Here is a 22,798-nt window from a genome sequence, read left to right as displayed (position 1 = left end):
ATCTAACGTTTAGCCATGGACCAAACATTGAAAATCAACGTTTGCCGTGGTCCAAACGTGGGAAACCAACGTTGGCCGTGGTCCAAACGTTAGAATCCCACGTTTGGCCACGGAAATTTTTTTTTTTTTTTAAATTTTTTTTTTTTTTTTTTTTTTAAAAAAAAAAAAAAAAAATTCCTCCAGTGGCCAAACGTGGGATTCCAACGTTTGGACCACGGCCAATGTTGGTTTCCCACGTTTGGACCACGGCCAACGTTAGTTTCCCACGTTTGGACCATGGCAAACGTTGGTTTTCAATGTTTGGTCCGTGGTCGATTGTTGAATCTCAACATTTAGTCCATGAACTAGTTCATTTTTTTAAAAAAAAAAACCGTGTTTAATACGTTTATTTGCCGATTTTTTAAATTTATTTAAGTTTTCTAATCGATGTGCGTTAATTTCTAACATCTTTTAATTGGTTTAATGCAATGAGAGATCGAAATGTAGTTGACTTTTAGTAGAATTTGAGAGAAAATTGTTTAGAGAGAGAAAATAATGTAATTATGCAAAGGGCATTATCGTCTTTTGGAATGAAAACGTCGTCGATATTTACTAAAACGTCGACGATATTTACAAATCCGGTTTTAATTATCAACCACAAATTCTCATTATAGACGGACACTATTCGTCTATATGTATAGACGGATACCATTTTCCCTCACAAAATATCCATTTGCCATAAAGTGGGAAGCACATGGGGGTGCCCCACCTTGTTCACCTACCCATTTTATTAGAGGTCTTTACCCGTCTGTTCGCCACACCCGTCTATACCAAGACCTATTGATTATCAACATACAAACACTTTCATTCACAAACTGAGTATTTACTCTTATACACAAAACCCAATACAACAAACTCAAACAGAAAGACATTCACATTTTCCACAGCTGTTTTTTTTACTTCACTAGTGTAGTTTACTGTTTCACTCTACTTCCTCTCTCTAAACAAAGCATGGAATAAAGTGTGCAGCCGAAAGACGAAAGAATCATTAAAAGTGTTGTTTTTGTGTGAAGGAATTGTTTTATCTCGGGTCGTGCCATACGACAGTCTCATAGTATAATTTGGGTTTTTACTATTATTGCTGAAAATGCAGAAGAACACATTTTTGTCAATTTTTTTGATTTTTCAAAATTTATTGGTTTTGATTAATGCAAATGTTGCATATGATCACAAAGCAATTACCATTAATGGCCAAAGAAGAATTCTTATTTCTGGTTCTATTCACTATCCCAGAAGTACACCCGAGGTATGTTAAAAATGCTGCATTTTTATTGTTTTTCGTCTCGGTCATTTGTTTAGTTTTTATATTAATTGCTGAAGGTATTTTAATCGAAGGTAAACAAATTATTGAAACGGAGCGAATATTAATCTGTATTAATGATTTTAGCTGAAAATGTGACATGAGTATTGTTTATATTTGGCAATTGGTTTGATATAGATGTGGCCAGATCTTATTGAGAAGGCTAAAGAAGGAGATGTTGATGTAATTCAGACTTATGTTTTCTGGAATGGACATGAACCTCAACCTGGCCAAGTAATTATTTTTTCACATTCTTAAGTTCTCAACGCAATTTTCATCTTGAGTCATTCGGAAACAGCTAGTTGTGTTGCTGGCACAGGGTTAAGGGTGCGAACATCCGACCCACCTTACCCTGGAAGCCTTGAGGCACTGGGGTAACTTTAGTTTACCTCACTGATGTGTATTTGTTTGTAAAGTTTACTTCTTTTCGGTTTTTTACAGTATTATTTTGAAGAAAGGTATGACCTTGTGAAGTTCATTAAGGTGGTTCAACAAGCTGGTTTATATGTTCATTTGAGGACTGGACCTTATGTTTGTGCTGAATGGAGCTTTGGGTAATTTGCTCAATTTTTTACTGTTTCTTCCTTTTTTTTACTACTTTTATAAGTTGGATGATTGTGTAAGAAGATGAAGTATTCTGGCTAATGTTAGTTGGCTTATTATTTTACTGTAGGGGGTTTCCTGTATGGCTGAAGTATGTTCCTGGCATCAACTTCAGAACAGATAATGGACCTTTCAAGGTTTGCTACTTGCCCTTGTTACTCACTAATCACTATGTTGTCTCGTTTAGAAGAATCCGACGACACAGGTGCATATCCAAGTGTCGGACTTGGCTATATTCATGAAAGTATGCATGTTTTGGCCTAAAATGAGGTGTGTAAGTGTACATACCCAAGTCCGAGTGTCAAGGGTTGGACACTGATACACGAGGGAATAAGAAGAGTTGGAGTAACGAAGGCCACTTATTGACTTAATTTTGGTTTTTGTGAACTTAAATTAATAAAGTTTGTATTTTGTGCCCTTTTATAGAATGCAATGCAAAAGTTTACCATGAAGATTGTTGACATGATGAAAGCTGAAAGATTATTTGAGTCACAAGGTGGTCCTATTATATTATCTCAGGTATTTTTCATATCTCAGTGATGCACTAACTGTGAAACTTACACTTTACAATGGTGGATTGGTGGTTCCATTCAACAGTATATGTTAGCCGACCCCTGATCACTTGGCGATGTGGACTAACGCTTTATTATTGTTGTTGTTGGTAGATTGAAAATGAATATGGGCCACTTGAATATGAGATTGGTGCACCTGGTAAAGCATACGCAAATTGGGCAGCTAAAATGGCTGTGGGGTTAAACACTGGAGTTCCATGGGTCATGTGTAAGCAGGATGATGCTCCAGACCCCGTTGTAAGTTCATTAGAAAACCTTTATTTGGCATTATTCTTTTAGTCCCACATGTAATTATGAGTTTGTTATGTTGTTTATTATCCATTATCCATTATGCTTCTGTGTTTGTTCAACTTGGTGCACTTACTAGTAAATGCTGTGATAGTTTGTGGCAGTGCACATCGGCACATGGGTCTAACTAGCTGGTTCTTATAAATTACGTAATAGTTTGTTCAGCATGCTGTGCATACATCGCGTTGATCATGTTGAATATAGTAGCAGTACACTAATTACTCCCTTGTGAAGACAACATTGCCTCTGATTTCTTCATATGGTGTATCATGTCTGATCTCGGAAAATGGGGAAATGGGTAAAATATGATTCATGCTCTTATTCACGAAAAGAGGATTTGCCTATTAACATTTTTTAGCATGTTTCAGTGTCATGATATGCCGAGGTTGACAACAGTTACAAAGTTTGTTGTTTGACTTTATGAAAGTCAGGGTACTCGTGTAAGTCGTGTTTAATAAAAAAAAGCATGTTTCTTGCAGATTAATACTTGCAACGGTTTCTACTGTGATTACTTTTCTCCGAATAAGCCTTATAAACCTAAGATGTGGACAGAGGCCTGGACAGGATGGTGAGACTTTTAACCAATTTAGGCTTAAAGTAATGAGTGTGACTTTTTCTTTTAGTTAAAAGCGAATGCAACTTATGGTTGATTCTTCATATATGTTTCCTGTTATCAGGTATACTGAATTTGGGGGTCCAGTACCTACTAGACCAGCCAAAGACTTAGCATTTGGTGTTGCTAGATTCATACAGAAAGGGGGATCTTTCGTCAATTATTACATGGTCAGCAGAATTATCGGCACATTTACTAGATGAAACTTTCATGTTCGTCGTTTTATTGATTCTTACAGAAGAATTATTTTTGTCTTCAGTATCATGGTGGTACAAACTTCGGCAGAACTGCAGGTGGTCCATTTATTGCCACTAGCTATGATTATGATGCTCCTCTTGATGAATTTGGTATGTAATCTTACTTTGGAAATGATTTTTTTGTAAAATATATGAAGAGAAAGTTCTTAGCAGTAGCTTGTCTTTGAGTCGATCTAAGTCAGATTCCAGCAGCTTTCTCTGCAAACTTAGTAGGGTAACTTTCGAAAGTTAAGGCGTGTCAATTGCTAAAAACTGAAAAATACATTTAATAGAGTTGTGGAGAACTGGAGATGAATGTATGTAATTTTGATGCTTACCGATGTTAATTCCTATATTTTGGGTATGGAGTCGATCTAAGTCAGATTCCAGCAGCTTCATTTGCGCGCTGAGAGTTTATGTCGACGTTGTATAATTATCTATGAGAATGATTTTCTAACTGTTGGTTTCTTTACACTTTTAGGGCTTATAAATCAACCGAAATGGGGTCATTTAAAAGATTTGCACAGAGCAATAAAATTGTGTGAGCCAGCTCTAGTTTCCAGTGATCCGATGGTGATTCGGTTAGGAAGCAGTCAAGAGGTTAGTCTTTTACTCGTAAAACAGTTTTTCGCATTCATAACATTGCCAACTTTTTAACATTGTCATATGTCTTCCATTTATAATTTTCAGGCTCATGTTTTCAAGTCACAATCAGGATCTTGTGCTGCATTTCTTGCAAATTATAACCCAAGCTCTTACGCGAAGGTGTCATATGGAAATAATCACTACAACCTTCCGCCATGGTCGATCAGCATTCTTCCTGATTGCAAACATACTGTTTACAATACTGCAAGGGTGAGAAATTTGCCACTTCATCATTCATTGTATATGTATTCTTTGAGATTATGGTGTTCCTCAGAGGACCACTGCAACGGAATACACAGTTATCCAAAAACAAATGACGACTAGAAAATAAATTAAGAAATGACTACCTTCTTACACGAGTCAATCCCATGGTAAACTTATCATGGAATCGCCTAATATGAGAATTTGTGTGTGTGTGTGTGTGTGTGGGGGGGGGGGGGGGGGGGTGATAACTGTCTCCTAAAGTTTAACTTTAGCTCCATCAGAAATATGTATGGTAGATCACATTCATGACATCGGGTTTAAAACAGTATTAAACAGTGTAACCATGTTGCAGGTTGGTGCCCAGAGTGCGATAATGAAGTATACTCCTGTTCATCGCAACTTCGCTTGGCAATCATACAATGAACAGACAGCTTCCATTGATGACAGTACATTTACATCCGTGGGACTAGTTGAACAAATAAACACCACTAGAGATATGACTGACTACCTGTGGTATATGACTGAGTGAGTTCTTAGCACCCTCGAGTTTCTCTAGTCTGTAACTTTTCACTGTGATTCAGTTTTGGTTTCTTATGCGTTTATTTTTCATGACAGTGTTGTAATTGATCACAATGAGGGATTTTTGAAAGGTGGAAATTGGCCAGTTCTCAGTGTAATGTCTGCTGGCCATGCTTTGCAAGTTTACATCAACGGTCAATTAGCTGGTGAGTATCCTCATTCATAATCGTAGTCAATTCGTCTCTTGAAAGACGTCTCATGTTAATATAATGCGAGACTAACCCATAAACTCATTAACTCACTGATTAAAAGAGAAGTACCCTATCTTAGTTGGTCATAGTTAGCTTTAAATGTTTGAATGACATATGACAGTCAAATTTCTGTGTTTGTCACAGATACTGTTTATGGAAGTCTTGAAAGCCCAAAGGTCTCTTTTAAAGAAGGTGTGAAATTACGGGCTGGTGTTAACAAAATTTCTCTCCTGAGCATTGCCGTTGGGCTCCCGGTATGCCCTATTGCGCTACTGATCCTATGTGATATGGTCTTATAATCAATCACCCTGATCAGATCCTCTATATTAACCATGCAATTCCTTGATGTTTTTTTTTTTTTAATTCAGAATGTTGGCCCGCATTTTGAGATGTGGAATGCCGGTGTTCTTGGTCCTGTCTCGCTAAGTGGTTTGAACGAAGGAAAGAGAGATCTGACATGGCAGAAATGGTCCTATAAGGTTAATCTCCTTATAATACCCTTACACACTACCCTTTCATATTCCGGATACGACCTTTATTCTATTTACATTGGTGGTCAAGCTGTATAATGTAAAATTTATCTTCATATTATCATTCAAAAAAAGTTACTGTTAGTGAGAAAATGTTTGTTGAAGCTGACATCATTTGACAAGCGAAGTCAAATACTAACAATATAAATTGGATGTGATGGAGGGAGTACTGAAATTCTTTGATTTTGTTCAGATTGGTCTTAGAGGTGAATCGTTGGGTCTTGATTCACTTAGCGGAGTCTCCAATGTCGAGTGGGTCCAGGGAAAGTTCGTCGCTCAGAAACAACCCCTGACTTGGTACAAAGTAAGTATTTGTAGTTCTGACCTGCTGATTTGTTTTTTTTTTCTCTGCTGTGAAATATTCTTTGCCGAAAATGAAGTTTAGGCTGATAAGTTCGTTCATGTGTCCAGACGATGTTCAATGCTCCTCCAGGAAACGAACCACTTGCGTTAGATATGGGTGACATGGGTAAAGGTCAAGTTTGGATAAATGGAAAGAACATCGGGCGATACTGGCCTGCTTATACAGCAAAAGGTTCTTGTGGTGCCTGCAATTATGCCGGCTACTTTTCCGAGAAGAAATGCTTAAAGTATTGTGGAGATCCTTCCCAAAGATGGTGAGTCTAGTCTAGCAGTTTTGTTCACCATTTATCATAAAGTCCAATGTAAGGCGGTTTTACATACAGATATTATACTCCCGCACCGCCTGTTATTTACTGAAATACTGCTATAAAAGAATGACTGTGTATGTCATAACATGGATGTTGGAGTTAACCTGTAAATGATTTCGAGTATTTCAGGTATCACGTCCCTCGCTCGTGGCTGAAGCCAACAGGGAATTTGATGGTTGTTTTAGAAGAATTGGGAGGAGACCCGAACTGGATTTCTTTAATGAAGAAAGAAATAAGCAGTATTTGCTCAGACATGAATGAATGGCAGCCGACACTAGTAAACTGGCACTTGCAAGCATCTGGGAGGATTAACAAGCCTTTAAGGCCGAAGGCTCACCTTTGGTGTGCTCCCGGCCAGAAAATTACTTCGATCAAATTTGCCAGTTTCGGAACACCAGAAGGGTCGTGTGGAAACTACAGACAAGGGAGCTGTCATGCCCCCAGGTCTTACGACGTATTTGAAAAGGTATGCTACCTTTCACACCATTTCTATTGATCAAATAACAGCATTACCCCAGTATCTTACACGTCTTAACAAAAAAAAAAAACTTTTTTTTGTCTGTAACAGAATTGTGTTGGGCAAGCCGGTTGTGCTATAACCGTTGAACCTGAGTTATTCGGAGGAGACCCATGTCCAAACGTCATGAAGAAACTTTCAGTCGAGGCGATTTGTAGCTAAAGCACTTTGATTTGATCAATCTTCTGTCATATTTATCGCTCAATCCCAAGTGGATTCCATTTCGGCATTTTTCCTTATTACATCCATACCATCATCTTTCCGGCTTTAACCGTGGTGAAGTTGTACATATATTGCAACACACTATTGGGTTATTGCCATTGTAATTTGTAAATAGCCTTCTTTTAGAGGAAGGAGTATAGCACATTGAGACAGATACTATGTAGTCCATGTGCCTGTGTGCCAAGTAGTTGTACTTTTCTGGTAGAGGCAATATTTCATTGCCTTAGTTTTGTTGTAACAAATGTACTCTCCTCTGTAGTATCAATGTCAATTTGGTATTTCCTCACCGGTTTGCTCTTGGTTATACCCTCTCAAAGATGGACTCGTCACAAAGTATGTGAGAGAGTGATATCAAAACTCCCTACGATTTAGCGATACCATCTTTTTTTTTTTAACATATGAGCTGTCCAAAGTTTTCTTTACGGTTGTCCTTCATTGATTTTCTTCTCTGTAACTCAAATTTAACTTCTAAAACATTTGGTAAACTATAACCAAGGTGACTTGACTTGTGTTGAGAAAAATATGAAGTCTCGAGTTCAAGCTAACCAAAACTCGAAAATTTGGTGAACTGTAGCCATGGTGACATGACTTGAGGTTAAACTGATATCTAATAACATCCCTTGTCTACTCCGACCCCATATGAACTGGCCACCTGACTACTAACTCGACCTCATGGATGACTAGATAAGATAAGAAGTTAATTTAATTTATAATTCAAATAAAATCAAACTGATTTTTTTATTCTTTTAATTTATAACTAAAATAAATGCACCTGAAAATAGCTCTAAACGATATTATTGGTCCAAACTCAAAATAACTTAACCAAATAATGACCTCAACCAAACCGACCCACTAGTCACACACTCACACAATGACAATTGACAACCTGGCATAAACCCAAAGAACATTATCCTATAATAACTTGACAAAACCCAAACCCAGTAAAAACCCAATCCGTTACACGATAATAGTCGGCTTGAACCCAACCAACACCCATATTGACTCATCACAAAACTGATATCCTACAGGCTACAACCAATCGGAGTGACTCGATTACCAACACTAACCAGCATTCGCCGAAACTCGGATTATCGTGAAAAATGCGTTAAAACTCGTTATTTGAGGCTGAAATCGAACAGGTTAACTCCTGAAATGAGGTAGGACGCGTGATTAAAAAACAGGGAGAAAAAGAAACCGGGTCCGGTACGACCTCCCGAACGGCTGAAATTGAAGTGTATAATACACGGTTTTTCGGGATTCCGGGGTCCCGAAACAAAATTCTCCGAAAATCGCATAGAAAGTTCCTGGGGTCAAATAAAGCGGCCACGCAAAATTTAAGCACCAACGGAAGACATTAACCCATTTGATACAACAACAACATTGCCATAAAACTAGGGCATCAATCTATCAATTAGGCCGTCAAATTAGTTCCCAAATCCAAACCAATGGGCCAAAAAAGGTCCAGCCTTTAACAAATCCCACAATACAGAACTCTGTATAACTCGACACACTGCTCAGTGCTCAGTCTCACACAGTGACACAACCTGAGTAACTGAGAAAGGAGTTTTTTTTTTTTTTTTTTTTTTTGTAGAAAAAAGCGGGAAAATAGGAGAGAGAGAGAGAGAGATGACGGAGAAAGGGAAAGGAGGCAAGAAAGCATTGAGTGTTGATGAGAAATACAGTCAATGGAAATCTCTTGTTCCTATTTTATATGATTGGCTTGCCAATCATAACCTCGTTTGGCCTTCTCTCTCTTGCAGGTCTCGCTAAAACTCTTAATTTTACTGTTTTTTTTTGGATTTTATAGTGTAATTTTGTGTTTTTATTGGTTTTTGCAGTGTAATTTTGTGTTTTTTTAGTTACCCAGAACAGGAATTTTAGTTTTTGATAGAAAATGTGGAATCTTTTTGGTGGGTTTTTCTGGGTTTTTGGTATACTGGGGTTTTGATTCGGGTTTCGAGTTTTTTTAGTTGCCCAGAAGAGGATTTTTAGTGTGTGATAGAAAATGTGGGATCTTTTTGGTGGATTTTTCTGGGTGTTTGGTATACTGGGGTTTTGATTCGGTTTCGGGGTTTTTTAGTTGCCAAGAGAAGGAATTTTAGTATTAGGCAGGAAATGTGGGATCTTTTTGGTGGGTTTTACTGGGTTTTTGGTATAGTGGAGGTTTTGATTCGGGTTGCGGGTTTTTTTAGTTGCCTAGATAAGGAGTTTTTGTATTAGCCTATTAGGTAGGAAATGTAGGATCTTTTTGATGGGTTTTTCTGGGTCTTTGGTGTGGTGGGGTTTTGATTCGGTTTCGGGTTTTTGTAGTTGCCCAGATAAGGAATTTTAAGTGTTTGATATAGAAGATGGTATCGTTTGGGTGGGTTTTTAATATATTGGGGTTTTGATTTATTTTTGGGTGTGTTTGTTGGTTATGGCAAAGTTGAATTTGAACAATGTTTGGGTTTTGTGGGAATATTGAGTGTGAAATGTGCAAAGATGTTGTCTTTGGTTGTTTGTGTTTGTGTTTGTGTTTGTGTTTGTGTTTGTGTTTGTGTTTGTGTTTGTGTTTGTGTTCTTCTATCTCTTATTCATGTGGATGCAAGAATGTGGTTTGTTGGATACACTAGCAAGAGAGAGTTTGATTTTGAACTATGTTGTAGCTTGTTTGTGTATGCCAACTATTGATTACATGGCAGAGGGCAATATTTGGTGATAATAGAGTTCAGTTAACCGCAGCGGGACCTACAGTTGCATATCTACCCTTATTTGTAGAAACTCGGAAGAATGCCAGCATGTAAAATGAAATGCAGGTCCTAGAGTCCTGGGATAGGTAGTTGCCTTTTCAAATTTGTCTGGATGGGGGAATGTTGGAGGGATGCACAAAAGTTTAGAGATTGCAAACAGGTTATTTAGATTGGGTTGGACCGGGTCACTTTGGGTTCAGGTATGTTTTGGATGTGTTAGCAACTTAGTATTAAGTCATTTACTGGGTAAGGATCACATTTAGGCCAGTAAAATTCAGGTCAGACCAGAATGGCCGGGTTCATTCAGGTTTTGGGTCATATTTGATTGTTTGGAAATGGCTCAGGTTGGGTCATTTAGGCTGAGCAGTTTGCTAGTTATAGCAATGTGTATCACTATATCATTGCCTGTTGATGAGAAGAGTGCATTGCGGCCTTCTCACTGCACTAGTTGCATTCATTTGCCTCTCCTGTATACTCTAATAGTGTTTTGGCCATTTCGATTGTAAGCTGTGCTGACGAATGTCTACTTAATTCTCTAAGATACTTGTCTAATGTTTTAGATGGGGCCCGTTGATTGAGGAGGCAACTTACAAGAACCGCCAACGTCTTTATCTCTCAGAACAGGTATTAAAATGCTAATCACAATAAGTTAAAGGGAGTGTCTAGTGATGATATTGTGCTTTATCCTCTTAACAAGATTCACTACGTCTCTTTCTTTTTTCCTGGGGGAGAAATTCTTAACTTTACAGGAACACTTTCAGACAATGCTATGATAAATAAGACCAAGTAGATTTGTTTCTGTGGTCTAGACCATATCTTTAGAAGCTTCTAATACACTTGTTTGCAGACTGATGGGAGTGTTCCTAATACCCTCGTGATTGCCAATGTTGAAGTCGTGAAACCCAGGGTTGCTGCTGCAGAACATATATCGAAGGTATTCTTATATCATGTCAACCATCTATCATCAGTAATCGTTCTGGCTCAACTGTTTCACTTTTTTATGTGGTCTTCCGTTCTTATCCTTTCAGTTCAATGAAGAGGCTCGTTCTCCCTTTGTGAGGAAGTTCAAAACGATAATACATCCCGGTGAGGTATATCTAATATTTTCCTTGCTGGCTGGCTGTATCCACATTTGCATATGCATTCCTACAATAAGATGCGGAGTGTTTTTTACTAACTTTGGGCTTCTCTATTGTGTCTGGGGTTAACTGTTTATTGTCTCGATGTGAGGTGATTGATTCTGACTTTTCAGTTATGCCTCTAACTGGAAGATATTGTAAGTGTAATTTACCAGATGAAGCTGTGTAGCGTTTTAGAACATTGTAGTAAATAGATTGTCACTTTTCACGTATTATACAATATCTTTAGTGTGATTTTCTCTTCCTTGCTTCTTTTATTCATCTCTTCAATATTTAAAAGGAACTAGTGGGGTCACTAGAAAAAATTGAGGGTAAACCAAAGAAGAGCTTTTTTATTAGAACAATAAGGAAAGCTGAAACAACTTGTCATCTTTTGAGTGTGAATGGAACATAACAATTGGCAAAGTAGGTCTCAACTCGGACCTGTGATGGTGCACAGGGGTTCATTTTAAATTGTTAATGGAGGAAAATAGGCAAGTTGGCCTGACACAATGTCAAGCGTTCTGGTTTTCTTATTTTTATTGTATTGTTTTGTTAAGTTCATTAAATCACAGGTGGCTTTCATCTTCTTCATCTAGTAATGTTAACTTCGAAGCTCTCCTTGTCGTTTGTTGAATTTATAATGGGTCCAGCATTGTAGCCTTTTGCTGCGGGATTTTACTGCTAGGTCACTAGGTGTTGTATTCTAACAAATGGACCAAGTTTGTACAACTCTCTCATCTTGAACGCTACAAAAACTTAAACCAATCATCTTGTTTTCTTCTTTTAAATTGAAATGCAATGATAAACCTTGAAGTCGTCTCAATGGCTTTCTTTGCCCCCATTGATTGATCACTTTATGTTAGCTGCTGTATTGGAAAGTTTTTATAGCCGTGCGTAAAATCGATCACTGTGGTTATGCAGGTAAACAGGATTAGGGAGCTCCCCCAGAACAGTAATATAGTTGCAACTCATACCGACAGTCCAGATGTAAGTGAAAATGATACTATGACATTTTGTAGCAGAAGACGATTCAACTCTGTTCTGATTCATTGGTGAACATTTAACAAAAGTCACTGTATTGGTCTGATCAGGTTTATATTTGGGATCTGGAAAGCCAACCTAATCGTCCTGCTAATTTGGGAACACCTGCCTCTCGTCCAGATTTGGTGTGTCTCAAACATATGCCTTTTTTCTTCTGAATAGTTTCATTATTCTGTATTCAGAGAAACCTATTTTGTTCCTTATGACTGCATTTCTACATGCTGTTTGGTAACTGCAAGTCAAACTGTACGGTGTAATTATAAAAAAATATAGTTTTAAAAGTAGTAAATGACTTCCTTGTGTGATGGTTTTGTTATACATAGTATTCTTTAATTTCTTGTCTTGCAGACTCTGACTGGTCATCAAGATAATGCTGAATTCGCTCTTGCAATGTGCTCTTCTGAACCGCTGGTGCTTTCTGGAGGTACTTATTACAACTTGTTCATTTTTCTTAAACTGGTCCGTATCTGACCATGACTTGTTCGTGAGTCGGGTCAATAGCTCAATTCTTTGGTAGAGGCAGGTTTTTGAGGTTATTGTTTGTGCTGTGTGTTTGTGCTAACCATTATATATGTTACCACACAGGAAAGGATAAGTCAGTTGTTTTGTGGAGCATCCATGATCATATCTCAACATTGGCAACCGAACCAGGGTCAGCAAAATCTCCCAACAGTGGCAGCAACATAAAGAAAGCTGGTAATGGAAATTCAGATAATCCTTCTATTGGACCTCGAGGCATCTATCTGGGACATGAGGATACTGTTGAAGATGTTCAATTTTGCCCCTCAAGGTATCTTACTCATTGTAAATTGTTCCGACTTCTTATACATAGACTACCACTTTGTAATCAAGGAAGAGGTTTAAATGGTTGATATCAGGGTTGCCGAATACGTAATACGCTCGATACGAATTCGTAATACGAATTCGCGATTCGCTCTATTGAGCGTATCCGATACGTTAGCGTATTAAAAATAATATAATTCGCTAATTCGTATCGATTCGCTTAATGTACAAAACAAATAAAATAAAAAATATTTTTGGATATTCATGATTGAAAATATAAAAAAAAAAAGCAAAAGTCAAATTTTTTTTTCCAATAATCAGTATTCCAACTTCCAATCACATTAATAAAATATCAATAAAACAAAAAAATCTTTACAGTTCCCAATAAAGACTTTTCTACCCAAATTACCAATTCCCATAAACTTCTTCATCAGCTTCATCCGTTGATCTCCTTCTGATCTCCTTCCCAATACCCATAAACTTTTTTTTCTTCATCAGTTGAAACAGCCTTGAGCCTTCATCTTCTTCCTTAATCCTCCATGCTCGTCATTCATCAATGGTGACCAACAGCTTCATCTTCTTGCTTGATCCTCCCTTCATCTCAATTTCCTTTGAATCATTTCCATTTTCCACCATATCAAAATGTAAGTATCTTTCATTACTGAACTTTTTTTTCTCAGTTTTTCTTGTTTTCGCACAGTATTCCAGTTCGCTCCATCTGAGCGAATTCTGACAGTATTAGGGCGAACTGATACGCTAACGAATCCCGAATTGATACGATCGTATCGATTCGCGATTCGCTAGGGTCTAGAGCGAATTAGGCAACCCTGGTTGATATGATTCAGGGACTCACATAATTGAATATTGTCACTCCCACTGGTACTGTGAATCTGCCTTGTAGTGATAATATACACTGCAGTGGGATAGAGCTAGAATGATGCTTCCTTCTAGATTCAAATAATGGATCAGAATTTATCAGCGCCATGCTGAATGCATGCATTGATGTTTGACACATGTCCAGATATACTCTCGCTACTTGCAATAGTCAATCAATTTTTTCATCTGACCATTTAGTTGCCGATTAGTGTGTGGCTTCGTTCTGCTTTTATATTGACACGTGATGTTTGTGTATGAAAGTGCACAGCAGTTTTGCAGCGTGGGTGATGACTCCTGTCTCATACTATGGGATGCAAGAGCTGGATTGACACCAGTGACTAAGGTAATACTGCTTGGCTAGATGTTGCTGTTTTACGGTGTTTTAGTAGAGTGAAATGAAAATTGGCTATTAAAATGCAATAATATTTAGATTGTCTTATTTGGTTGCCACTGCCACTTTCCACTTGCCACATAAATTACTCGGTAGGGAATGACATCATTGAATAAAGGCGTTTTAATTGCTACAAGTATATCACTATATTGTACCATCATGCTTTGCCAACTGCAATTGATCTGTTAGCTATCATAGTGTAAGCTATCTGAATTGTCACGCTCAAGATGAGGGGTATGGCTCTAATGAATCATGATTTGCTATTCAATATTTTCAACAGCTTATCTTTCATGATGTCTCTTGCATAATATAGAAAAATTAGTGCCTTTACTGCAATATATCTACTTATCCATTTTTTTGCTAGAGAAATGACGATAGTTAATCTTACACCGTATCAGGTTGAGAAAGCTCACAATGCTGATCTTCACTGTGTTGACTGGAATCCACATGATGAAAACCTCATTCTAACTGGGTAGGTTTCTTCTGTGCATTAAAATAACTCCTTAGTCCCAAGTACTCCATTCATTTGATTCATTACACTTCCATATACACACCATGGTTTTAAGAAAGAGGCAAGTGGGCAGAGTATATATCTCAACGGCTCAAGTGAACGTAGAGTGCAAGTATGGGTTTTGGAACCCACATACTTAGGGTACTTTTTCCCCTGAACGTAAAGTATGCCCTAAAATTAAGATGTAGTGAATTGGTTTGATTTTCCAAAAAAAAAAGTTTGTCCAAGTGAATTGAGGGAGTATATGGTAAAGCATGTTTAAATATTGATGATGATCATGTTGCGACGCTTTCAGGTCAGCGGATAGTTCTATTAATTTGTTTGATCGCCGTAATCTTACTGCTAGTGGAGTTGGATCACCTGTTCATAAATTTCAGGGTCATGATGCTCCTGTCCTTTGTGTTCAGGTTTGTAGTACTTCAATATGGCTGAAGCCTTCTAAATTACATTACTTTATATGTAGATTCTGGAAGATCCCCTTGAGGATTAATAATGGTTTTTGATGCAGTGGTCACCGCATAATAGATCGATTTTTGGCAGCGCTGCTGAAGATGGCTTGCTAAACATCTGGGATTATGAAAAGGTGTGTAAACAACTAGCTTTAGCATATGATCTCTTTTCCAGTCTGTCATTTCAACTAGGGTGTAAGGGCTTTCTCAACCTTACCCCTCCTTCCCCTCTCCTCCTTTTGTTAATAACACTGAGAGCTCGTTTCTGAGTGACAAATAAAAAAGTGCATCGAGAATTGGAGGCTTCAGATGGCACGCTTTAGTGGTGGTTGAAACATGTTCATTAGTTATGGAGTACTATATTGCCATTCTACGTTTACCAACTTTAGCTTTTTTAGCTCGGAAGTCGGAATAACTATGGCTATATACCATCGTAGATTTCATTTAATCTGACGCACTTATGGTTTTGGCTACACCATTCGGTATTGCCCATATTTTAGCCGGTTTAAGCTAGATTTACCCTTATAGATGTTGATCTAACTGCTCTGGGTGATCACACATATTCATTGTTGACGAATAACAATAAATCTATTAGTGTGAACTTTGCCAAAATCTTGCAGCCATTATTCCATACATATGCTAGTAAGTAGTAACAGTAACTCTCATTTGTTTTGATGCTCAGGTTAGTAAGATGGAAACAGAGAGCGGAGGTAAAAAGTCAAACCATCCTGCAGGCTTGTTTTTCAGACATGCTGGACACAGGTATGGCTTCACGTTTAGTTTCTTGTCAGCTGTTTAAATAAAGAGACTCTAGACTTGGCAAAACAGACCCGAGTTCATATACCGAATTCACCCGACTTGTAACCATTTACTTGAAAATGAGCCTGGCCAAAGCCCCGAACTCATCCGATAATAGAACATGTGAAACATACATGAGCTTGAAATGACTTGACCTGTACTGACTTGACCCGAATGAACTGAGGTCTCGCAAAAACTGATTACCTCGTATCCAGAAGCTTTCAGACTAACTGTTTCTTGTATGGGGGATAGGGACAAAGTGGTGGACTTCCACTGGAATTCGATAGATCCATGGACTCTGGTTAGTGTATCAGATGACTGTTCAAGCTCTGCTGGAGGTGGAACATTGCAGGTAATCTATATTTATCATCGCAATTTCCATTTTCTTGGGTTGCTATTAGTGTCCTAAACCGGACATCATCTGGGCGTTGCAGATATGGCGCATAATAGACTTGCTGTACAGACCAGAAGAGGAAGTTTTGGCTGAGCTGGACAAATTCAGATCCCATGTAGCCGCTTGCTCGCCTACTCCTACCAAAGACGTTAATCATTCTGCTTGACAACAGGGATTCGAAGCTCTGGTGACACATTCTATAACAACCGGAAAACTAATCCTGGATGCAAATGTAACGAGTTAACTTAAGTTCGGGTGTTCAGTTCTTAATGGACGTGCTAGTTTAGGATCGTTTTGTTGTGCTATGAACACATTGTCGAGTCAGCTAGTGTAAGTCGAGGTAATATTGAATTTCAATATCGCAGCAGTAGTAAAACAACAATAATGTTGTCATTACAGTACAAGGTGAAGTAGACTTTGGTACGGAAAGAATACTTGGGTGGAGTATGTTTTAGGTTGTCTCCTGGTCTCCTAGCTATAACAATATCGGTGCCGAAAGGTGTGGAACAATGAAAAAAGTTCAGCCACACAAGTGAGTCACATTTTGTAAAAAATAATCGAAACTTACAAAAATGATTGTTCTTACAAAAATCGAAACTTACAAAAATTCACAATTGCCCTTTATTTTAGCTTAAAATATTGTTAGGGTCCATCAGATAGTGTGATATTTTTACCATTAAAAATCAATTTGTTTAAAAACTATAATGATAATGATTTTAAATTTCTTACAATTTATAAAAAAAAAAAAGCCGCAATTTATTAAAACTATATTCCTTCATAGAGGGTGCTGCTTTTTGTCGCCCGTGTTTTACTTAGTGTCGCCCGAATTTGACATTGACTTTCCAACTATACCCTTATTTATCCCATCTTTGACTTCCTTAATATATCTCCTCTTTATGCCTCCAAACTTAATAACTAAATTCCAATCATGAATAACGGAAATTCACAAGCAATAGACGAGGTAAATCAATCGATACGATCGTATACTTCTTTTAATTTCTGTACTTCCTTAGCAAATCTATGGTATATACGGATCGACTATAGAGGACGTAAAATTTCTAGACTTTAGTTAGACTCTTGGACTGAATTTGAACGGACCTGGTTGTCGGACCCGCGATTCTCCGGTGATCGGAGTCGTGTATGTTAGCGTTTCGTGTTGGACCGTGGGGGTGTCGTGTGAACCACATGAGCAGACCATGGTGGTGTCGTGTGATCGACATGACCGGACCGTGGGGGTGTCGTGTGAACCACATGATCTGACCATGGTGGTGTCGTGTGATCTACATGATCGTACCATGGTAATATCATGTGTTCGCCATGAGCAGACCATGGTGGTGGCGTTTGAGTTACACGATCCGGCCGTGGTTATGTCGTTTACTTTACATGAAACCCTACCTTCGTTCTTCGTATTATATTTTTTCGTTATTTTTTTTTCTTTTTCTTTTTTAAACTTTACTTAATCTTTTTTTATTTTCCTAGGATGTATTAGAAGACGGAGACGGCATTGATTATTCAGACAAGTTTACATATCGACTTCCGTTTACATCATTTGAGGAGGCTTTTAATTACTGTCTTAAGATGGCGCAACAAAATCATTTTAATATTGTTAAGTCAAGCTATCATCCAGGTGATGATCATACCCTCTCATATAATTATATTCGGTGTGACAGAGGCGGTACACGTAATGTGAAAATGACAAGTGCAAACAGCGGTTCGAAAAAAAACACTACCACGAAACGTTGTCGTTGTCCTTTTCTCATTAAGGTAACAAAGGGAAGTGAGGGTAATTGGACAATACTTCCAGTTCGTGGACATCACAACCACAAACTTGAGAATTATCTTGATGGTCATAGACGTATGACAGCTTTTTCGGACGAACAGAAGAAATTCCTTAAAGAGCAACGAGATTCACAAGTGAAACCCGCGAAGGTTAGACTCGGATTTGGGATCAAGTATCCTAATCAACCTATGCCGGTCATGAAACAAATTTATAACCACAATGCTAGACTGAGCAAGGAGGAAAGAGGAGGGAGAAATCGTGCACAACATATGTTGTATTTAGCCTCATATCACATGTACATACAACATATCATAAGAGATGATGAAACAGGTAATCGTCTTACCCACATTTTTATTGCCCATCCCGATGCTTTAAAAATGTTACATGCTTGGCCATATGTTGTTCTTATTGATTCAACTTACAAGACTAATCAATATGGGGCAATATTAGTTGAAATCATTGGTGTCACACCTGTAGGGAAAATTTTTCTCATTGCATATGCCTTAGTTCTAAAAGAGAAGACTGAGAATTATATGTGGGTTTTAGAGAGGTTAAAGGCAATGATGAATGATAATGTCGTCCCTAATGTTATTGTGACTGATCATGAGGAGGGTTTAATTGCTGCTATCCCGAAGATTTTTCCAAACTCTCATCATTTGTTGTGTACTTTTCACATTTATAATGCTGTGGAGACAAAAGCTACTAACCTTTATAATGGAGATTTTGGGCAAATGTTAACTTATGGAAGGTGGTGCAAGGTTATTGAAGCAAATGATGAGCAGAGTTGTTTTAGAGAATGGGAAGAATTGAAAACCAAGTTTTCGAATAGGCCTTCTTTGATTCGTTATTTGGAGGATACATGGATGACTGATCATGTCACAAAGTTTGGTAAGTGTTACAGTAACAAGGTCTATCATTTTGGCAATACCGCTACGTCTAGGGTTGAGTTAGCTCACGCTACCCTAAAAGATTGGTTTGGAAGTTCGACTCTTGCATTAGATAGTATGTGGAAACGGGCTCATGCGATGATTGAGGGGCAACATTGTGAGATTAGGAAATCCCTGGAGGCATCCCTTAGTAGACAGGTTGTTTCACATGTTAATTATGGCACTTTATTTTCTTTGTTGAGGGGGAGAGTATCAATTAACGCCATCATATCTATGCAAAATGAGTTTTATCGTGGCGAAAAATTAGGTATAGGATTGTATGAGAGAGGCGGGTGTGTTATTCGGAGCACACACGGGTTATTATGTGCCTGCCGGCTTCATACTTTATTTGTCCAGAAGGGAAAGGTTCATGTAGATGATCTGCACATGTTTTGGAGTACACTAGTTTATACTGAATCTGCCCATAGGCGAAGTACTGATAATGATGTGCTCGAGGACCTGTTTGAACAAATTCGCCGTGCCCACCCGTCGATGAGAAGAGGTATAATAGATAGTGCTTTTAGACAATTACATCCTGAAGATGAAGATGTTTTAGAGCCTGAGGTGGTGGAAAATCGTCGGGGCGACCACGAAATTATACTACCCGAAACTTATCGGGGGTAGAGCACGCACGACGGAGGCGTCCTCGTTCCTCATCGACTTTCCAATCATCGTCCAACACTGCAAGTAACTTTGAAGCTGGTATGTAATTTTGCTTCCGATTGAATTTAAGTAAAGTAATATTTGTTGCATAATAAACAACTAATTTGCTTTGAATTTCGCATACAGTCGGTGGGGCGCTTTTAGAGCTAGGTTTTACCGTTGTAAACCTAAATGAGTTCCGGTATGCCCGATTTATTCCTGTTCCAGTGGAAGAGCGTTTTGGGGGCTTCTACGACCCGAGAGGTGACGGTCATTGTGGATTTCGAGTAATCTCACATGCTTTACGTGGTGACGAAAATCATTGGAAGCAAATGAGGTATGCCTTGTCTAACGAAATCAAAGATCCCATATACTTGAATATTTATGGAGACGGGTACGATTTTGACAAAAGACGCATTAATTGGGTGTCTGATAGCGGCTGTGGTGATGACCATTGGATGATTGGCTATGATTTGTTTGGATTTGCTACAATGTATAATTGGACGATATGTCTCCTTAGCTCTCAGATTAATAACGGAGTGCGTAATGGGTATGGATCTTCCACATACCTACCTTTACGAGTAGCTCCTGGTGTTGCACAACCTTATGGTATTTTGTGGGTGTTGCATACTGGTCGACATTTTATGCGTATACGGGTTAATGGTGATGCTCCTATGCCTCAAATCAATCCATTATGGCGAGGATGTAGCGATGAAAGTGTTCATGATTGGGATCAGATGTATGCGAGACAAACTACGTCATATGAGAGATATTTTCAGGGTGAGTAATGATTTTAGTTTGTATTTGTCAAACATATTTTGAATGCCACTGTTTATTATGATTTTCATTTATATTATATCGCGCTTGTTAAATAGTAGTTAACATCGTACTAAAATAGTAACAATATAGCGTAAAATCATCCAAATAGTGTGTAAAATCAATAAAGTAGTCCAAAATATCGAAAACAAAAACAGCGTAAACTTATCCAAATAAACACAGAAAACAATAAAGAAACAGTCAACAATATACTACTAATCATCGTCCTCTGCCATTGTTGTTTCTCCGTTTCTCCGTTTACCAATGTTAGTCTTCCCATGGTAGTCACGTAACTGGGGGCCAAGCTCAGTGTAAAGTCTGTCCATATCCGTGTGTCTTTCTTCATCTCTTAGACAGTCATATTGTGAAAATCTGTGAAGAACTGTGACACCAACCTACAAAACAAATACACCTTATTTAAAAGTAATTACACAGAGGGTCTTAGAAAATATAATTAATTAAAGAGTTATAAATAAATTTTCTCAAAAAAAAAGAGTTATAAATAAATAGTAAATAAAAGAAAAAATACCGTGCCGACAATACGAGCCTTATCAGTGGCCAATGGAGCACTTGGTTGGGACTCAACCATAATGTAAGGGTGAGAATGTGCCCTATACCATGTCTTATATACATCCGTAGAAGAGTGAGGAGGGAAGGCTACAGTGGCAATGCGATCTAGTACGACTCGGTGGTCCCTCCACTCAGTCCAATGATGATCACTTAAAGATCCTAAGAACTCGACCTCGTATGTCCCTGATTTCATTGGACGATATGCTCTATCTGGTCGGGCCATAGCAACTGGTATGTCCTGGCGATATCCAAACTGGCGAACACATCGGTCAGGCTGGTACGGCTCTACAATATCCACAAACCGAAGCAGACCAGTAAACAGACTACGGGGGTGCTCAGTCTCAGGTGGGTTCTCATAAGGGACCCACGTTACCATCTCTGGTTGCATTTCATCTAATTGTCTCCTATATGCCTTTAACGCACTTACATCAGCAGTAAATTTTGTCCCTATAGTGTTCCAACATCTAGCTCGAACATCATCACGTTTAGCATCAGTGGTCATCAAAAGGGTGGGACGAAAATGAGGAAAATACTCAAATATCCAACATTGTAACAATGTAAGACAACCACACAAACCACGACAGTCACTCCGTGCAGCTATTCCCAACTGACGGTACATATAAGCTAAAGTCCCCGCATCCCATGCATAATCATTTATAGTGTCCACATCTCTAACCATCGGGTACATGTTCGCCCGAACTCGGTCTCCCGATTTCTCCACAAATAGAGTGCTCCCCAACAAAGTCAGCAAGTATGCCTGTGACTCAGTCTCAGCGCCCAACTTCTCCCCCGACAATAACTCCCTTAATGCTCTTGGCAATACTAAATTCCCTTTATAAATCTTGGCATCTTTTTTGGCGTTAAACGCTTTTGCCAGCTCAACCTCTGTCATACTAAAAAGCTCACACATACCTCTAACAGGTGATGCAAGATCTTCCGCAGGTATACTGCACACGCGACCGTCAATAGGGATGCCTAAAATCTCCTCAACATCATGCAGTAGTATGGTCATCTCGCCCCACGGCATATGAAAGGTGTTTGTGTCCGGCTGCCACTTTTCAACAAATGCACATAAAAGAGGCATGTTAATATGCTTCAACATGATATCTCTCAAATGACTAAATCCAGATTCCTCCACCATCTTCGAAACTCGGTTAGACATCTCCCAATCCCTCAAATCGGCCAAGGCACGCTCCCTCGTATATTTTGTCAATAACTTACGCTCAGACTGGGGGCAGGTCCACAACTCGTAAGCGACGTGCCCGCCAAAGCTAGGGATCACGTCAACCTCGAAAGGGCCTCCAGGTGCTGCATCTTTCAATATCCATGATGTATCGTTCTTTCTCAACCTGACGTTCCTTTTGTGCTGGACTGAGCTACTTGACCCCTCCGAAAATGATTCGAACTTACCCTTTTTCCCTCGTCTCACTCGTAGTACCACAAAGTCATTATGTTCCCTGGTGTCCTCACTAGTAGATCTAGTCAACTCCTGCTCAAACTCCGCCTCAGCCTCAAAGGAGTCAGTTAGGTATGAATCAGCATTATTATGCGTAGTTGGAGCCTCTGTCATGGGTGTAGTAGCGCTAGAAATCGATCCCACCCTAATAGTAACACGTGGTATTTTACCCTGATGACGATTCGAGGCACGAAGTCTAGATCTGCGATCCCCTTCCATCATCTACAAAATTTTCAAGAAAACAAAACTATTTTAAATATATAATACAATACAAATAAATATTAAAATGAAACTATAAACATAGA

General features: G+C 38.6%; 3 protein-coding genes across 3 annotated transcripts; all 3 read left to right on the top strand.

Moving 5' to 3' along the window:
- Window positions 1-864: 864 nt before the first annotated feature.
- On the top strand, window positions 865-7,496 carry LOC141633276 (beta-galactosidase-like). The gene is made up of 19 exons (XM_074445713.1): window positions 865-1,285; window positions 1,478-1,573; window positions 1,781-1,893; window positions 2,013-2,079; window positions 2,369-2,461; window positions 2,608-2,751; window positions 3,282-3,370; window positions 3,480-3,585; window positions 3,675-3,762; window positions 4,133-4,251; window positions 4,342-4,506; window positions 4,853-5,025; window positions 5,116-5,225; window positions 5,415-5,524; window positions 5,639-5,749; window positions 5,994-6,104; window positions 6,212-6,417; window positions 6,601-6,937; window positions 7,040-7,496. Exons 1-19 carry the CDS (start codon window positions 1,127-1,129, stop codon window positions 7,148-7,150), a joined length of 2,508 nt encoding a protein of 835 aa, XP_074301814.1. The 5' UTR covers window positions 865-1,126; the 3' UTR covers window positions 7,151-7,496.
- A 1,199-nt stretch (window positions 7,497-8,695) lies between these two features.
- On the top strand, window positions 8,696-16,735 carry LOC141633274 (WD-40 repeat-containing protein MSI4-like). Its single transcript, XM_074445712.1, has 15 exons — window positions 8,696-8,970; window positions 10,500-10,563; window positions 10,787-10,873; window positions 10,968-11,030; window positions 11,982-12,047; window positions 12,152-12,226; window positions 12,450-12,525; window positions 12,687-12,891; window positions 14,022-14,103; window positions 14,550-14,623; window positions 14,958-15,069; window positions 15,171-15,245; window positions 15,794-15,873; window positions 16,162-16,261; window positions 16,344-16,735. Exons 1-15 carry the CDS (start codon window positions 8,837-8,839, stop codon window positions 16,467-16,469), a joined length of 1,419 nt encoding a protein of 472 aa, XP_074301813.1. The 5' UTR covers window positions 8,696-8,836; the 3' UTR covers window positions 16,470-16,735.
- An 863-nt stretch (window positions 16,736-17,598) lies between these two features.
- Window positions 17,599-20,439, top strand: LOC141632613 (putative protein FAR1-RELATED SEQUENCE 10). The gene is made up of 3 exons (XM_074445144.1): window positions 17,599-17,667; window positions 17,783-19,511; window positions 19,799-20,439. The coding sequence occupies exons 1-3, from the start codon at window positions 17,599-17,601 to the stop codon at window positions 20,437-20,439; spliced, it is 2,439 nt and encodes an 812-aa protein (XP_074301245.1).
- The last annotated feature ends 2,359 nt before the right edge of the window (window positions 20,440-22,798 follow it).

This window comes from Silene latifolia, chromosome Y (genome assembly GCF_048544455.1).
Source record: "Silene latifolia isolate original U9 population chromosome Y, ASM4854445v1, whole genome shotgun sequence".
Lineage (NCBI taxonomy): Eukaryota > Viridiplantae > Streptophyta > Magnoliopsida > Caryophyllales > Caryophyllaceae > Silene > Silene latifolia.
This window is presented reverse-complemented; position numbering and strand designations above follow the sequence as displayed.

Excerpts from the sequence above, each read along its gene's own strand:
- LOC141632613 (XM_074445144.1), top strand. The coding sequence starts at position 17,599 with ATGGTAATATCATGTGTTCGCCATGAGCAGACCATGGTGGTGGCGTTT. Across the intron at positions 17,668-17,782 it reads AGTTACACGATCCGGCCGTG|GATGTATTAGAAGACGGAGA; the intron begins GTTATGTCGTTT and ends TTATTTTCCTAG. Across the intron at positions 19,512-19,798 it reads CCACCCGTCGATGAGAAGAG|TCGGTGGGGCGCTTTTAGAG; the intron begins GTATAATAGATA and ends TTTCGCATACAG.
- LOC141633276 (XM_074445713.1), top strand. The coding sequence starts at position 1,127 with ATGCAGAAGAACACATTTTTGTCAATTTTTTTGATTTTTCAAAATTTA. Across the intron at positions 2,462-2,607 it reads GTCCTATTATATTATCTCAG|ATTGAAAATGAATATGGGCC; the intron begins GTATTTTTCATA and ends TGTTGTTGGTAG. Across the intron at positions 3,586-3,674 it reads CTTTCGTCAATTATTACATG|TATCATGGTGGTACAAACTT; the intron begins GTCAGCAGAATT and ends TTTTGTCTTCAG.
- LOC141633274 (XM_074445712.1), top strand. The coding sequence starts at position 8,837 with ATGACGGAGAAAGGGAAAGGAGGCAAGAAAGCATTGAGTGTTGATGAG. Across the intron at positions 8,971-10,499 it reads TGGCCTTCTCTCTCTTGCAG|ATGGGGCCCGTTGATTGAGG; the intron begins GTCTCGCTAAAA and ends CTAATGTTTTAG. Across the intron at positions 14,624-14,957 it reads GAAAACCTCATTCTAACTGG|GTCAGCGGATAGTTCTATTA; the intron begins GTAGGTTTCTTC and ends CGACGCTTTCAG.